The following is a 19,106-nucleotide window of genomic DNA, read 5'->3' as shown; positions in this document are numbered from 1 at the left end:
TAAAAAAAGAATTCACTGATGAGAACATCACTTTGAAAAGGAAAATTGAACAAATGGAAAAGGAAGTTCAAAAATTAACTGGAGAAAATAATTCCCTAAAAGGAAGAGTTAATCAAACGGAAAAGGAAACCCAAAACCTAATTGGGAAAATTGATCAAATGGAAAAGGAAACCCAAAACCTAACTGGGAAAATTGGTCGAATGGAAAAAGAAGTACAAAAATTAAATGGAGAAAATAGCTCCTTAAAGGGAAAAATTGGTCAGATGGAAAAGGAGATGCAAAAGTCAACTGAAGAAAACAATACGATGAAGATTAGAATTGGGCAAGTAGAAACTAATGACTCAATGAGGCAACAAGAATCAGTCAAACAAAATCTAAAGAATGAAAAGATAGAAGAAAATGTAAAATATTTAATTGGAAAAACAACTGACCTGGAAAATAGATCCAGGAGAGAAAATTTAAGAATTATTGGCCTGCCGGAAACCCATGATGAAGAAAAGAGTCTGGACAATATCTTCCAGGAAATCATCAAGGAAAACTGCCCATAAGTACTAGACTCAGAGGGCAAAATAGTCATCGAAAGAATCCACCGTTCCCCTCCCGAAAGGGATCCCAAACTCAAAACCCCAAGAAATATCGTTGCCAAATTCCAGAGCTATCAAGTGAAGGAGAAAATACTACAAGCAGCCAGAAAGAAACAATTCAAATATCAAGGACATACAGTCAGGATCACACAGGACCTTGCAGCTTCTACATTAAAAGATCGAAAGAATTGGAACCCAATATTCCGTAAGGCAAAGGAGTTGGTACTTCAACCAAGGATCAACTACCCAGCAAAGTTCAGCATAACATTTCAGGCGAGGAGAAAGTCATTCAACAAAATAAGGGAATTCCAGAGCTTCCTGACCAAAACACCAGAACTCAATAGACAATTTGATCTTCAAATGCAGGTCTCAAGAGAATCATAAAAAGGTAAACAGGGGGGGAAAAAACAAAAACAAAAACTTGCTACTCAATTAGGGCAAACTGTTTACCTCCCTATAAGGGAAGATGATACCTGTTAATCTTGAGAACTGTGCAGCTATTATGATAAAAGGGATATATGTAGAGGGAACGGGTATAAAGTAAATGATGTCATGTCAAAAATATGATTTAAGTATGAGAAGGGATTGTAATAGGAGGTGTGAAAAGGAGGAAGCAGAAAATGGCAAATTACATCACAGGAAGAAGTACAAAACTATAGTAGAGGGAAGGAGGGGAGGGAGATGAGCATTGTTTGAGAGGTACTCTCATCTGATTTGTTTAAAGGAGGGAACAGTAATATTAAGTAGATAATCCTAACTAGCTATATAAGGTAGTAGGAGGGGAAGGGGGAAGAAAGGGGAGGGAGGCAAAAAGGGAGGGAAGAAGCAATAAGAGTAAAGGGGAGTAAAAGGGAGGGGGGCTAAAAAAAGGAGGGGAAGGCTGCAGGAGGAGGGGGAGAAAAGTGAATACTATTGAGGAGGGGAAGGGAGACAAGGGAGAGCTAAAAGCACAAATGGTGGGAAAGAGGATGGAGGGAAATACACAGATTGTAATCATAGCTGTGAATGTGAATGGAATGAACTCTCCTATAAAACGGAGATGGATAGCAGAATGGATTAAAAGCCATAATCCAACAATATGCTGCTTACAAGAAACACATTTGAAATGGGGGGATACACATAGGATAAAGGTCAAAGGATGGAACAGAATATATTGTGCCTTAGCTCATGTAAGAAAGGCAGGAGTAGCAATCCTAATCTCAGACAAAGCAAAAGCAGAAATAGATCTAATCAAAAGGGATAAGGATGGAAACTATATCCTGCTAAAAGGCACCATAGACAATGAAGCAATATCATTACTAAACATGTATGCTCCAAGTGGTATAGCATCCAAATTCTTAGAGGAGAGGTTGGGGGAGTTGAAGGAAGAAATTGACAGCAAAACTATACTAGTGGGGGACCTCAACCTCCCCCTCTCGGAACTCAATCAATCTAACCTCAAAATAAACAAGAAAGAGGTTAAGGAGGTAAATAAAACTCTGGATAAGGTAGATATGATAGATCTTTGGAGAAAATTAAATGGGAATAGAAAGGAATACACCTTTTTCTCAGCGGTACATGGAACATTTACAAAAATTGACCATGTACTAGGACATAAAAATCTCACAATCCAGTGCAGAAAGGTAGAGATAATCAATGCATCCTTCTTAGATCATAATGCATTAAAAATTACATGTAATAAAAGGCCATGGAAAGATAAACCAAAAATCAATTGGAAACTAAATAATCTAATTGTAAAGAAGGGTTGGGTTAAAGAAGAAATCATAGAAACAATCAACAATTTCATTCAAGAGAATGACAATAGTGAGACAACATACCAAATCTTATGGGATACTGCAAAATCAGTTATTAGGGGAAGTTTTATATCTTTGAATGCTTACATATATAAAATAGAGAGAGAGGAGATCAATGACTTGGGCTTGCAGTTGAAAAAGCTAGAAAAAGAACAAACTGAAAATCCCCAAGTAAATACCAAATTAGAAATACTGAAAACCAAAGGAGAGATTAATAAAATTGAAATTAAGAAAACTATTGAATTAATAAATAAAACCAATAGTTGGTTTTATGAAAAAACTAATAAAATTGATAAACCTTTGGTCAATCTGATTTAAAAAAAGAAAGAAGAAAATCAAATTACTAATATTAAAAATGAAAGGGGTGAACTCACCTCCAATGAGGAGGAAATTAAAACAATAATTAGAAACTGCTTTGCCCAACTTTATGCCCACAAATTCGATAATCTAAACGAGATGGATGAATATTTTAAAAAATATAAATTGCCCAGATTAACAGAAGAGGAAGTTGAATACTTAAACAACCCCATCTCAGAAAAAGAAATTGAACAAGCCATCAATGAACTCCCTAGGAAAAAATCTCCAGGGCCAGATGGATTCACAAGTGAATTCTATCAAACATTTAAAGAACAGTTAATTCCAATACTACATAGACTATTTTTGAAAATTGGAGAAGAAGGAGTCCTCCCAAATTCTTTCTATGATACAAATATGGTTTTGATACCCAAACCAGGAAGAGACAAAACAGAGAAAGAAAATTATAGACCAATTTCCCTAATGAATATAGATGCAAAAATTTTAAATAAGATTTTAGCAAAACGAATACAGCATCTTATCATGAGATTAATACATTATGATCAGGTAGGATTCATACCAGGATTACAGGGCTGGTTCAATATTAGGAAAACTATTAGCATTATCGATCACATCAACAACAAAGCCAACAAAAACCACATGATTATCTCAATAGATGCAGAAAAAGCTTTTGACAAAATACAACACCCATTCCTACTAAAAACACTGGAGAACGTAGGAATAAAGGGAACTTTCCATAAAATAATAAGCAGTATCTATCTAAAACCTACAGCAAGCATTATATGCAATGGGGATAAGCTAGATGCATTCCCAGTAAGATCAGGGGTGAAACAAGGATGTCCATTATCACCACTATTATTCAATATGGTACTAGAAATGTTAGCTGTAGCAATTAGACAAGATAAAGATATTGAAGGAATAAGAATAGACAAAGAAGAAACTAAGTTATCACTCTTTGCAGATGATATGATGATCTACTTAGAGAATCCCAGAGATTCAAGTAAAAAATTACTTGAAATAATAAACAACTTTGGCAAAGTTGCAGGTTACAAAATAAACCCACACAAATCTTCTGCGTTCCTATATATTAGCAACAAAGTCCAACAGCAAGAGATAGAAAGAGAAATCCCATTTAAAGCTAGGGTAGACAGTATAAAATACTTAGGAGTTTACCTGCCAAAACAAACCCAGGGATTATATGAACACAATTACAAAACACTTTTTGCACAAATAAAGTCAGATTTAAGTAAGTGGAAAAACATTAGTTGCTCATGGGTAGGCCGTGCTAATATAATAAAAATGACAATTCTACCTAAATTAATGTACTTATTTAGTGCCATACCAATTAAACTATCAGACAATTATTTTCTAGAGCTGGATAAAATAATATCAAAATTCATTTGGAAAAACAAAAGGTCCAGAATATCAAAGGGACTAATGAAAAGAAATGCTTGGGAAGGTGGCCTAGCGCTACCAGACCTCAAACTGTACTATAAAGCAGCAATTATCAAAACCACTTAGTATTGGCTAAGAAACAGAGAGGTAGACAAGTGGAATAGACTTGGCACTCAAGACTCAGTAGGCAAGGAATATAGCAACCTTCTGTTTGATAAACCCAAGGACCCCAGCTTCTGGGATAAGAACTCACTGTTTAAGAAAAATTGCTGGGAAAACTGAATAACAGTGTGGCAGAAATTAGGCATAGACCCATACCTGACACCATACACAAGAATAAAGTCCAAATGGGTACATGATTTAGGTATAAAGATTGATACCATGAATAAACTGGAGAAGCAAGGAATAGTGTATTTATCAGATCTATGGAGAAGGGAAGAATTTTTTACTAAAGGAGAGCTAGAAAGCATTATGAAATGCAAAATGGATAACTTTGATTACATTAAACTGAGAAGTTTTTGCACAACCAAACCCAAAATCCGGAGGGATGTAGTAAATTGGGAAAGAATTTTTACAGCTAAGCTCGGGGATAAAGGCCTCATTTCTAGAATATATAGAGAACTGACTCAAATGTATAATCATACAAGTCATTCCCCAATTGATAAATGGTCAAAGGATATGAACAGGCAATTTTTGGAAGAAGAAATTAAAGATATCTATGATCATATGAAAAAATGCTCTAAATCACTATTGATTAGAGAGATGCAAATCAAAACAACTCTGAGGTACCACATCACACCTATAAGATTGGCAAACATGACAGAACAAGAAAATGATAAATGCTGGAGAGGATGTGGGAGAGTTGGAACACTAATTCATTGTTGGTGGAGCTGTGAGCGCATCCAACCATTCTGGAGAGCAATTTGGAACTATGCCCAAAGGGCTACAAAAATGTGCATACCCTTTGACCCAGCAATATCGCTACTAGGACTATATCGCCAAGAGATCATAAAAATGGGAAAGGGTCCCACATGTACAAAAATATTTATAGCAGCACTTTTTGTAGTTGCCAAAAACTGGAAGTCAAGGGGATGTCCATCAGTTGGGGAATGGCTGAATAAATTATGGTATATGAATGTAATGGAGTACTATTGTGCCATAAGAAATGATGAACAAGAAGACTTCAGAGAGGCCTGGAAGGACTTATATGACCTGATGCTGAGTGAATGGAGCAGAACCAGGAGAACTTTGTGCATAGCAACGACCACAGTGTGTGAAAGTTTTTTCTGGTAGACTTGGAATTTCGTAATAACGCAAGAACTTCTTAAAAAAAAAAAAAAATCCCAATGGTGGTTCTCAAGGCAAAATGCCTTCCACACTCAGAGAAAGAAATATGGAAGTCATTCGCAAAATGTAGCAGATCATGTTTGTGTATGTGTAAGTTTTTGTGTATCATGTTTTGATTTGTTATATGATTTCTTTCATTTATTTTAGTCTGACTACATAGCATGACTATAGTGAAAATACACTCAATAGGAAAGTATATGTAGAACCTATACAGAATTGTATGCAGTTGTGGGGAGGGAGGGGGGTAGTGGGGGGTAGGTGTGGGGGGGATAAAATCTCAATTGTGTGACAGTGATTGTTAAACATTAAAAAATAAAAAAAAAAATAAAATAAAAAAATAAAAAAAATAAAAGGGTCTGTTGACCAACATGTAGAGGAAAGGTGGGTCCAGAAGAAGGATCTGTCAATGAGGTCTCAAGAATTGACCAAAGTATGAGTATTAGTGAGGAAACTAGATCATTGCCCTTCTGGCATTTCTCCAAGGGCTTGATGTGAGCTATATAAAATAAAAAAGCTTGCAAGTATATTTCAATTAAATAATCATTTGTTAAGTGCCAGACATCGTGCTATGTGCTGTTTGTGTGGAAGACAATGTGCTATAGTGACAAGAAACTGGGCTTGGAATCAGGAAGACCTAGGTTGGAACCCCATTCAAGACACTTAGTTTCCTGTTCCATAAAATGAAAGTAATAATATTTGTACTGCCAAAGAATTCAAGAATTGTTGTATGGGAAGAATTATAGAAATGTGTGTGTGTGTGTGTGTGTGTGTGTGTGTGTGTGTGTGTGTGTGTAGGAGCGTTGATAAATAGGTATCGTAAGATAAAAGTGGAGACCTGGGTTATTGCGCTAGTTCTGCAGAGGATTCACTTTGACCAAATCACTGAACAGCTTTATGTCACTTTATATTTAAATTATCTTTATGTACCTATGATTCAGGCAGAATAATTTCTGTTGTATGTACCTTAGAGGACTTTTTGAGGTTCGACTAAGAATAACCAGCCAGAAAACACAGTGGATAAAGCACTGGAATTGAAGACAGAAAGATGAGTTAAAATCTTATCTCAGCTCCGTAACCTTGGGCAAGTCACTTGAATGACCTCTTAGCCTCTATTTTTGTGTCTATAAAATGAGGATAGTAATTCCACCTAACTTATAAGGGTGTTGTTGGGAGGATGAAGTGATATATTTAAAGTATTTTACAGGTATGAAAGCACTGTATAACTACTATTATCTTTATCATCATGATCCCTATTAGTATACTACAAGGCCATTCCCCCTCTCCCTCATTGATCAGTCACCATCCTCATTATGCAGGGAAGCAATTGGTTACCTTTTACCAGAAGGGAAAGATGCCTATTTATGATTTCAAACAGCCCTGAATGTTGGTTCTGTACCTATGGAAGGTCCATCAGCCCATCCTTAAATACCTGCAGCACACAGCATCCATTTCCTACATATAACCATTCATAACAGATATTCCTTTGAAGTAACAGAGCAAAATGCTGTAGTTATAGATATATAGTGTCCCATATGTATGAACTCCTTCTTGAGCTGCCTAGAAGGATTAGCTCTTCTACTATCCTAATTGTGAGAGGCAACATGGTGTTTCTGGATAGACGTCTAGACTTGGAGTATGGAAGACCTGAATTCACATTTTCTCTGTAACATTTTCTGGCTTTTTGAACCTGGGCAGAACCAGTCAGTTCTCTGAACCATAATTTCATCATCCATAAAATAGGGATGTGATGACAATTTAGTACCAAGCAACAAAGTGTTGTAGTGAAATAACATATGTAAAAGGGCCTTATGAACCTCGAAGAGGTTTATAAATATCACCTATCCGTAATGGTTGCAATATGGTCCACCCCTGTTGTTCAAACGGTAGGATGGCCCTTTCTGATTTTTGTCTGCATCCGATCTCTCTTTTCATTACTATAGGGAGTTTCCTATGAGGAATTTGCTCTATCTGTGTAGATCAACACTTCTGAAAGTTATAGCCTTCCCCAGGGCACAGAGCAGTTTTGAGTCTTGTCTAGGATCACACAGCTAGTATATGCCAGAAGTAGGAATCCTGAATCTGAGGCTGCTGCCTCCCTTTCCAGTATGTGTATGAAACGAAATTGTAAGTATTTAAACGTATATATAGGTACACATACATATATATGTATATGTACATATACATACTACATACATATATGCCATGGAAAGTATCATTGCATGAAGTCCTATTCAGCATAGTGGTGAAATCATCCAGAAAATGTGGTTCAGCCAAGCAAATATACAGTATGATTCAGGCTTCTGTGAGAAAACCACAGGAGACCAACTGAAAACAGGTGCTGTTCTGTTCCTGTAGTTTAAATTGTCTTACTGAGCAAAAGACAGAAGGGATCTGGTGGGGCCTTGGCCAGGATTAGTTCTAATGTGAGGTATTAACTCTTTACCAGGACCGTCTGGTTCCACCTTGGGATGAATCAGATACAAATCTAGAATAGTGGTCCAGGTGAAAATATGAATGATGATCAATGCTGATGCTTGGTCCTTGAATGCTGCATATGTATCATCAGGTAAATCTCAATGTAATGAGGAAGAGGGGAGAAGGAAAGCTCTAAAGATGCCAGAGCTTTTATCCTGAGAGCCCAGCTGCTTCCAAAGCACCCACCATCTTTAATCCAGATAAATTGTATGTTTGTCAGCTATAAGAACTTTCCTGTGTCTTAAATTACCACCTGACTATAAGATTAAAGGTATTTCAAAGTAGAGAATATTGTTTGCAACCTCACCTTGAGCAAAGAAGCTGTCTGAGCTAGATACCTTTGAAGCAGACAAGATTTGGTTGAAAGGTCCTCATATGGTTACTGAAATTATTAGGCTTGTTAATAACAGTCAAAAAGTGTGTTTTAGTGGAAAGAGAATTGGCCCCGGTCAGAAAAACCTACGTTCAAGTTAATCTGTGACAGATACTAACTATGTGACCTTTGAAAGTCAAGAGACCTTGGATTCAAGTACTGCTTCTGGGATCTGGAGCAAATTCCTTAGCCTCTTATACCTCAGGTTCCTCTCTAAGACTGGAAGTTGCCCATCAACATTGATAGAGAGAAAATTCTCTCTTGAGACTTTACTAAACTTGATGAAAGCGCAGATGAGTTCAGAACAAAAAAAAAAAAACCAATAAAATAAAAAATTGCCAGCTATTACCTAATACACTACTGTGTGTCTTCTGAAAACTTTTAAATCATGCATTTGACAAGAAAAGGAAAGCTGTTCAAACACAAATGACTAGGCCCTACATCATTCCCAAGTTAGTAGTCATAGTTAGTAGCCAGGTGGACTAGCAGCTCCTGGTTTGAAACCTCTTAATGATTTGATTACAGGAAATATCTACAAAGCAGAGTAATTAGCTTCAGGCTTAGGAGGTGGTTTGAACACCCTTGTAAATATGGTTGACCTCGGGGTGAGTCAAAGTAGTCTGTTCTGATGATTTTACTTTTTGATGTGCTGCAAAATTTAACAGGTGCAAAAGGTATTTTTAAGTAATACGCAGGTTGAAAAGAGAAGTGAAATGGCAAACACTCATCAAGCTCCCTTTGGTCTTGCCATGATGCAGAATGGCTTAACAAAATGAACCCCTTTCCCCTCGACACCAATTCTGGACATAAACTGACTAGCCTGAAAATTCATGGAATAAATCTTTCATCCCTCCTTTAAGATAGGTGGTCTTGAGCCCATTACACATTTATGATTAAATCTGAACTCTTTAGGGATAGTTATCATGACAGACTATCCTCCCAGAAGTTGGCAGACACTTCCTAAGAGATGAGAGGGGTCATTGTTTTACAATAAAAAAGGGCCTTGTGGCCCATAACAATTATAGTACATATATGTCCTGAAATAGTAATTATGTAAACATTTGATTTGTCAAAGCAAATTAAGTAATTAGGAGTTGTTTGGAGCTTACCAGGTCTTACGTATTTAGGAAGCCTTCAGCTGTAGTTGTAAGAAAAGTTGCAAGAAGTTTACTCCTAAAAATCTTTCCCAGGATTCAGACTACTTTGTTAGAATCTCACTGTATCTGAGCCATGATAAGGCAGGTGTTGATCTGTTCCACATTAGTTATAAGGAATTCAGCCCCTGTAACAGTATATATCCTAGACATGACCTCAGTGCTTCCAAATGTTTACAGAGAAGAAAAAGCCATGTTCTAGTCTGGAGAAACCTGCTTGCTCGATAATCTCTATTTAGCCTTTCTTTACTTGAATCAAGGATAGAGACAGACCAACAGAGAGAGGCAGGCAAGACTGATGGAGAGATTGAGAGAGAGAGAGAGAGAGACAGAAAGAGACAGAGGACAGAGAGACACAAAAGACAAAGAGACATAGTGAGAGTTACCTGAGAAGGATATGACCCCTCTTGTCTTGAGGACCTGATGGGGGTAGCTTTTGTTGCATAGTGGAATGATAATAGGGCCAGAGACAAAACTGCAGCAGCAGTCAGAATGTTTCCTATTCTATGTTTTCCAGTTAGGAGATCAGAGAGGCTACCTTTAAGGATTCTAAAAAAGGCTGACTACCGCCTTACGAAGAACTTTTTGCCTTCTCTCTAAATAACCTTTTCAAAACAAGACTGCTGAGAATATTGCTTTTAGAAGGAAATAAAATGGTGATGTGAGTCACCCATAGAGTTGAATTGGAAAGGATATTTCCTATGGTTTGGTCTGTGATAGTGACTGAAAAGTCAGATATTATACTAAATTAGGGGACTGGTGACATAGATGATCTAGAAATTATTAACATTTGTTTGGGGACTGCACCTTGCAATTATTTTTTAAAGCAATATAACTTGCTAATTTGGTATGGCTTGGATAAATGTTAAGATTAGTTTATAATCCCTGAGCACAAATCAGCCATCTTACAAATGGAGCAGCCTAGAATTGTGCTTGGTGTCAGAAAGTAGGGATAATCCACATAGAGATAATTGAGAGTTGACTTAATGTGAAATATGAACTATTACCCCAATCTACCTATTGTTCTTTCAAGTAAATATTGAAGAATGTGTTTGAGCCAATATCTATGAATCATCTGTGCATTTGGATGAAACTAAAAGTACCAATAGCTACTTACATTCATCATTAATAGTTACTTGGAAGGAGGTATAGGATGCCCAAGCAACTATTTATAAGATGGGGGAGCTTTGAGAAAGGCATGGCCACACTAAGGATTCCCAAAGAGGTCAAAAGGTGAATTTTTGTTGAATCATTATACCTCAACGATAGGTTTCCCTATGCTTGAAAGTGTCCAGGTCCTTCCTTCTCTCTCCTTGTTTCCTTTAAAACCAGATGTATAGTTATTTCTAAATTTTCTGTTAAAAATCCTTTCATCAGCTGAGACATGATAAACCAGTTCAGGGCCAGGTAACATCTTTTATGGCGAAGCTATAAACCACTGAAAAATAGGATTTATAAATTTTGGATTTCCTCCTGCCACTTATATTGCTTCTCTCAAAGATTACAGTTCCTAAAATACTTACATGTTGTTAAAGTTGAATTGCTATTTTCTTCTAGACTAAGAAATTAATGTATAGAAGGACAGTATGCTTAATGGTCAGGATAGAATAGAAATCTAAAAAAATATATAACAGGCCAGATCTTGCCAAGTGATGGAGCATCTGAATCCCCAGAAGTGTTAAATTCACATGAAGGGGCTCTAACTCTTGTAGGCCACTGGGAACCCATTTAGAAAATTACTGTTCCAGTTGTGAGTTATTTTTAATTTGTCTCCTTTTATAGCCACTTTATTACTTACCCTGATGTAATTTACACTTAAGGAGTAGCTCTCTCACCAGGTAGGAAATGGCCTAATTACTTTTGAAATATCCAGCTTCCATGAAAAACGCATTTCCTATGTTTGCCAAGGTTGCAGAATCAAAATAACTCATTTAGTGCCTAATTTCATACTTAAATCTGTTAATCTGCTTCCCAGGATTTTTTCTTCTAAAGAATTAATACAAGTTTCATCATCCTGTGCCATTAGGATCATGGTTGGGAAAGACATTTTCCTTTAAAATGACTTATTCTGCACTTCATGAAGGTAGCTCTATCACATTTGCACATAGTAAAACAGTAGGTAGTAAAAGAGATTAGGAAATAGGCAAGTGCTCTGCCTCCATAACTCTAAATTAATTCAGCAAAACAATCCATTTCTTTTAATCCGTAGCAATATTCTTTTTAATCATTTAGATTCTATGCAGACTTAGGCAAAATTAAAGAGCCCTTAGTGGGAGCCTGAAAAACAAGTCCACTTCTACCCCACCCTTTGGCTGAACCTCGGTGATAAAGGTCAGATGGAACATGGAAAAGGGTTGGGGGAAGCAGTAGATTAAGAGAAGACCTGGGTTCAAATTGCAGGTAACTTACCTGCATGACCTTGGTCAAAAAACTTGTCCTCTTTAGGGCTTATATTCTTTACCTGTAAAAATAAGGATTCTTCTACCTCCAGATCCTGTAATCTCCAGATTTTCATCATTCCCAAGAAACCTTATCTCCACAGATCTCAAGTGGTGAGATGAGAAACATTTTCCCATTCTCTGTGATGGAACTGATCTAATCCTGGTCTAATTCAGGCAGTATTAGAGGTATTCTATAGGTACACCATAGGAAGTCCATATAAGGTAGTGCTGCCCTCATATCTTCTCTTTGAATCCTCATTGTTCTTTAACACGATTCTTGGCCAATTTCTGCATTTTATTTGTCTTTTTGTGTATTTAACTGTGTTGTTCCATTTCTAATAGGAGGACTCTGTCCAGGGTCAAATGACCCTTGCATGGAGAAGCCCTGTCCTGGGGACATGCAGTGTGTTGGTTATGAAGCCAATAGAAGACCATTCATCTGCCAGTGTCCACCAGGAAAACTTGGTGAATGCTCAGGTACAGAATGGAGTTGGATGAAGAATATTATAACTTTGGTTCCTATAACACTTACTCCTGATTAAATCATTCTCCCCAAACTCTTAGAAGGCATTTCTTGACAGCACATGAAATGCCTTTCTGAATACATACTCTCAAAATGTATTTGGGATTTCTCTGTGCTTCTTATTCTCATTCATTTGGGTAGCCATTCCACCTTGGAGATCATAGACTGAATGATGGCTTTAGAATCAGGAAGTCCTATCTCAGACCTGTAGGTCACTAAGTGACCTTGGACAAATCAATTCATCTCTCTAGGTCATAGTTCCCTCATTTGTATAATGAGGATTCTGTGACCTCTAGGTTCTCTTTCTGCTCTAAATCTGTGAGCTTGTGATTCTACCATTAATGTCCTCACTTCCGATGTTGTGAAGGGGAGCTGTCAGTTGACAACCATTTTATTTAAATGCCTTTGTACCAGGCACTGTGCTGACAGCTGCCTGGCACTGGGTTCTACCAGTAATCCAGAACCCAGAATTTAGTATTTTCTACTAAATAAAAATGAAATAGCTATGTACTATTTATAATGGAATGACTAAAAAATGCTGTAGGCTTTTTCAGTTTCATCTCATCTATTTTAGAAGTATGACATTATAGAAAATAGAAGATTGTTGGAGCAAAGGGCAGCCCATCTTTAGTATAGTCCTTGCAATTCAGAGTGTTGCATAAATCTGCCATCATAAGAAGATAATACTTTAGATGGAAAAGCCAATCATAGTCTACCGAATAAGCCAAGCAAACTTGGACCAGTACGAAATGTATTATCCATCTGAGATGGATGGTAGCATATTTCATAAAAGCAGAAGCCTCCACCCCCATGTCCTGGAAAAAAAAAATCTTATTTATATGATTTTAGCTTTAAATCTTCCCTTCTTGACCTTCATCCAGCTTTCAATTTGGCTGTTGTGGCCTTCATTCATTTCCAAGCATGCTTTTGAATTCTAACATTGATTGTTAAAATATGTTGTTGGGGAAAAAAGGGAAGTATAATCATTAGTCATTACAAGAATGTCATTTTGTTATTATAAAGCATATCTGAAATTCAAAAATATGGACACTTTGACAGTCAGACTCAGACTCTGTCGGAATTTTTGACATTTCCAGCTCAGTTATTTGGGAGATGACAATACAATCTTCTCAGCTCTCAGCCTCAAGAACAAAACTGTATACAAAATAGGGTGACTTCCCTACTCCATTAGTCATCCCCAGGAACCTGCCCTTTGAGGATACTCTATTATTACTTTATAAAAAAGAGTTAGAGTTAGAAAATGACCAGTTTATCCAGTATATTCAAAATGTACATGAAAAACTAGGGACATAGTTTATACAGGATATTTAGACTACAGACCAAATCTCCTCTCTCCAAACTTCCCATCTGCCCATCAATTGCATAATCCATATATGTATGTATGTATGTATGTGTGTGTATATATATATATATATATATATATATATATATATATATATATATATATATATATATAATTTTCCTTATGCTTATTTTCCTATTAAGACATTGACAGAAATTTTTTTCTCTTCCTCACTCAATAATCAGTAAACATGTATTAAGCACCTACTATGTGTTGTGCTAAACTTTGGAGATAAAAATAAAACGGACAAAAGACAGGCCCTGCCCTCATGGACTTCACAATCTAATGAAAGAAACAAGTGAACAGATATGTACGAACAAGCTATATACAGGATAAATAAGAAAGAATTTTTTTTTCCAAAAAGGAAGGCCCTAGAATTAAGAGGGTTTGGGAAAGTCTTCCTGTAGAGATGGAATTTCCTCATCCAGTATCTCAATTTTGACCATTGCCATTTAAAATATATGTAGCTATAGGAGAAAAAGAGTACCATACTCAAAACCAATCATTTTAGGAACTTACTTTTATCAGCATTTCAAATGTGTTGGAAATGTTGGGTGAAATGTCATTTTTAATTATTTATAATCATTCTTAGTATAGATCAGTTTGAACTGACTTTTATTTTGCAATACTTGAGAAATCCATTACTTAAAAGAAGTGAAACAATTTTATTTAGTAGCAGAATTTCATGTGATGGTACTCAGAGTACTTCAGTCCTTGCAGAAACCATTTGTTGCCTCTTTTTGAAAGTTAGGATTTTGCTGATTCTTGAAAGGAAGAGGTATTATGGCGCAGTCATGCTTCAGGTTTTGAAGTGTTAATTTTCCCATTAGCACAGGGCAACCCAGATCCCTGGGATCTGATTGCTTTATAAATTTTTTCAACCCAAATTTAAGGAGTATAACGGAGGAACTGTTTTTAATTCAAAGTTGGTAGATTTTTATTTAAAAACTATCTCCAAAAATGTTTTCATTAGCTGCGCATGATCTTTAATTAACTTGCTTGGCAGTTGTGGGGTAATTTTGTGTGTCCCTGCTCATTTGTGAACATTAAAAGTATATGTATCTTCTCATAATGATTCTTTTAGGGCACACTTCTCTAAGCTTTGCTGGAAACAGTTACATCAAATACCGGCTCTCTGAAAATAGCAAGAAAGAGGAATTTAAGTTGGCTCTGCGTCTACGAACGTTGCAAAGCAATGGGATTATAATGTACACCAGAGCAAATCCCTGCATAATTCTGAAGGTAATTAAAGCGGGTTATCTTTTGCTGCAGTCATTTCTCCAGCTTATATGTTTGCATTTTGGCTTTCGGTTTGGGGAATACTGTAATCATTTTGTTTTTGAGTTCAGAAGACCAGAAGCACAATTCAGGGCAAAAGAGGACAGCAGCCAAACTGGGAGTGGAGCCAACACCCCTATTTTCCTTTTGAACTTCTAGCGTCAAACTTGACTCTCTAAATTGTGTCATCTCCCTCTAGAGTAGGTTCAAGAGTAGTCTCCTTGAGCTATAATCACTCAAGAATTCATAGCAACTCTTCCACAGGGATAGCATTGACTGTAATCCTTCCCTGCTCTATTCAGCACCTCTCCCTGCCTAATTGTGAAGCCTAATTCAATTCTGAGACTCCAGGCTTGGAGTAGGGGGGGCTTAGGTTTTCCAGTCATTGACAAAGTGTCCTGACTCCTCAGCTGTAATGCTTCTGCATTATAAAAAAAACAGTCTGCCTTTTTTCCTGGGATCCCTGAGATGTATAGAAGCTATGAACAAGACACTCTATACTCCATCACCCCCCCCCCCCCCAACAAAGTCCTCTTCTGGGCCCATATCCAACATCCCTGGCATTGTTATGGTAGCTCCATAGCACTGCTGCAGTAGCCCAGCAAATCACAAGTATACAGATCTCCCTGAAAAAGTGAGAGAGCGATTATATTTATCAAACCCATACATGAAAGACCAAAATGCAGATTAATTTCTTTAGAGAAATTTTAAACTTAAAATATGCAAACTTGCCTAATAAATGATTTGGACAGGGAATTTTAGTACTAATTCAGAAATCTTCAAAGGCTGTTCACACATCCAATCCATGCTGTAACCAATTGTGACTTCAGAGGATGAAAATAAAACCTCCCTCCACCTCCCAGAAGAGAGATGGTGGACCATAGGAGTAGATTGAGGTATGCTTTTTACTTGTAGCCAGTCAGATATGTGTGTAATTTAACCCTGTTTGCCTCCGTTTCCTTATCTGTAAAATGAGCTCAAGAAAGAAATAACAAACAGTCCCAGTATATTTGCCAAGAAAGCCCCAAAGGAGTTTGTGAAGATTGGACACAACAGAAACATGACTGAACAACAAATCAGATATAGTTTTGCTTTGTACAATTTTATTCTGGACAACTGTAAAGTAGCACAGTGGATAGAGTGCCAGGCCTGAAGTCAGGAAGATTCTTATATGACATATATCACACGTTTTATATGTTCTATGACATAAGCGGCACTTATGTGGCACTGACTATATGACATGTATGTATGGAAATGTGTGTTACTATCACATGACATGTATGACACACACAACATGTATTACATTGTAGCATGTTGACATGTGAACATGCAAGCACGTGCTGGTGCATGCCATGCAGCATATATGACATGCATGCCATGTATGCTACACATGACGTGTGTGGTGACACCATGTGAATATAGGGAGATGTGTTTTATGTTTCAAGTTATGTTTTACATGTCATATATGGTGAGTGTGCCTCACATGATGTCGCATGCATGATGTGTGTGGCATTGAATCATAGGAACACATGGAATTTTGTTTCATGGTTCATGTTGTATGTTGCATGACGTGTGGCATGCATGACATGAGTGACATGTGTGACGTGTATCACATTGCATGTCCATCTCTCACTTAAATCCAATTTCCTTGCATGTCACACTCCTCTTCAAGAACAAAGGACAAAGCAACAATCCTCTGGGACCTGGCAGAGCACAAATCTAACCTCTCTCTTACGGGACAGCTCTTCAAAAACTAGACGACGGCTATCCTGTAGACACACACCTTCAAAGAACATACACGCATCATCATTGAAAAACATGCATACACATGAAAAGAATACACGCATACACACCCAGCTGAGCTCTGGCAGAAATTAAATAATTATATTAAACAGGGAGGCAATCTGGTATAGTAATTGATAGAGAACTGACCTCAACGTCAAAAATACCTAGGTTCAAGTATCCTCTCAAGACATCTGCTGTTGATCCTGGGCAAGTTATCATTCAACTCTCTAAGACAATCAGTTACAGAAAAAGTGTCAACTTTTATTAGTAGTGAGCTTTTTCACCGGGGAGTTTGCTATGCTATGCTATGCAGTCCCCGTACCTATCCCGGTAAAATGGATGATTGTTATTTGAGTTGTGTCTAACTCTCCATGACCTCATTTGGGGTTTTCATGGCAGAGATGATGGAGTAGATCGCCATTTCCTTCTCTGGCTCATTTTACAGATGAGGAAAATGAGGCAAACAGGGTTAAGTGACCTGGCCAGGGTCACACAGCTAGTAAGTTTCTAAGTCCAGATTTTAATCCAAGAAGATATATGTCATATAACACATGACACTTAACAAAACCTGTGACACACAATTATGTGTGACATGGCATCATGAAAAAATATGGGATGTATTTGTGTGTCGTGTTACACATGTGTCATGTATGTCATAAATGAAGCACAAAATTTGTCCCATGGTCTTATGGTGTCATGTCATGTATGCTGTGTGTCACGTGTGTCATATGCCACATAACACGTAACATGAAACACACCTTATACTGTGGGAGCATGATTAAGTGAAGAAACTTAAGCTCCTTTGGCTACTATCCCAGTGACCCACTTCCCTAATCCTGAGTAGGCTTTTTGCTGTTCCTTATCCTTCAGAGACACTGATGACATCCTCTAGTCTAGTGACCCATGGAGATGCAGGCTGCATCATTTGGTCTATGAAGCATTGTCTCTGCTAGAAGCTTCTCTTTGGGTCTTCTGCTGGTCTTCTCTGCCTCCTGCTGGTCTTCTTCTGGATTACAGTTACCATATGACTTACTCAGAGGGGAGCTTTGGTTCTTAGCTATAGCTTTAAAATATCAGACTTCTTATTGCTGTTGTTTTTAATATTGTGCCTCTGCCTCAGTTGTCCCTCTCAAACTACATCTACACTTAGATTTGGGGTGAGAAAATTCCTTTCAACTCCCATCAGTTCTCTCTTGATCTAGTAAATCACCAACAAAAATTCATTCAGCAACACTGAAAGGGTTGAGTGGGGCTGGAAACCTATTGCCCTATATTCAAAATAACAATAAGAGACGTTGGAGATCACCTAGCTTCTCCCCTCTTCCCCCTTTAGATTGTGATCTGTCCATAGGAACTGGGTTGTTGGGGTTATTTTCAGTCTCCAGCCTCTTTCTAGGCTGATTTCTCCCCTTTCAAGGACTCTGCATTCCCGCTAGATGGGTCTATTTAACAATAGTTCTTCCTAACATTCCTAGAGTTCTGTCTCTTCTCTCCGTATCTTTTCCATAGTTTATGCAAATTTAAATTTACATTCAAGTATTGTTCAGATTGAAGAGAAGGATGTTTAAGAGATTTGATAATAAATTCCCATGCAGAGGGTGGGGACTTACTGCTTTTTATCTACACCAGAGAAAATAAGATAAAATGGAATAGGTTGACAATGAAATCTGAAGGTTAGTTGTAAAGAAATACGTCTATTTAAAGAGTTATGATTTATTCTTAGGAGAGAGTCCCAAGTGACTGGAACGGTACAAGTATGAAACAATGAGCCACACTTATCTTTACAAGCTAAGATTTTGTAGGGACTCCACGAGCTGTAGTCATGTGACGGTAAACAATGGATACTTTTACAGAGGTTGAAGAGATAGTTAAGAGATTTGTAATTGATTAGAAGAATTAGTCATGGTTCAGCTCGCTGATGCCTGGTCCCACTGTAGACACAGAGGAGGCTAATTCAGTGACCAGCCAAGCAACCTGTTTGAGGCAAGAAGAAGCTAAATGTCTTATCCAGAGACATATAACAAATTAACTGCAGAGGGAAGACTAGAACTTATGCACTGGATTGGATTCTCCTTAATACATACCTCTCTCCAAAAATGTTAAGAAAATCCCTAAGGTGAAAACACATTGTTTGGATAATTATCCTCTAGTTTTTAATTGTTAGGACCAGTATGACACAGTAGAGAATGACCTTGATTTGGAGTTAGCAGACCTAAGTTTAAGACCTGCACCATTTGGTCTCAACTCATCTATGAAATAAAGAGATTGGGCTAATTGATC

The 19,106-nt window shown here is 37.3% G+C and overlaps 1 protein-coding gene across 3 annotated transcripts in view; it reads left to right on the top strand.

Annotated features, from left to right (window-relative positions):
* The window catches only part of FAT3 (FAT atypical cadherin 3), a 765,373-nt gene that overhangs the window by 707,370 nt on the left and 38,897 nt on the right, over positions 1-19,106 (top strand). For all 3 annotated transcript variants that reach the window (XM_072611401.1, XM_072611402.1, XM_072611400.1), the window contains 2 exons: positions 12,220-12,354; positions 14,848-15,005. In XM_072611401.1, the coding sequence (XP_072467502.1) occupies positions 12,220-12,354; positions 14,848-15,005 (293 nt within the window). The remainder of the gene's footprint in view (positions 1-12,219; positions 12,355-14,847; positions 15,006-19,106) is intronic.

This window comes from Notamacropus eugenii, chromosome 5, assembly GCF_028372415.1.
Source record: "Notamacropus eugenii isolate mMacEug1 chromosome 5, mMacEug1.pri_v2, whole genome shotgun sequence".
NCBI classification, from domain to species: domain Eukaryota; kingdom Metazoa; phylum Chordata; class Mammalia; order Diprotodontia; family Macropodidae; genus Notamacropus; species Notamacropus eugenii.
Note: the sequence above shows the minus strand (reverse complement) of the source record. Positions and strands in the feature narration are given on the sequence as shown.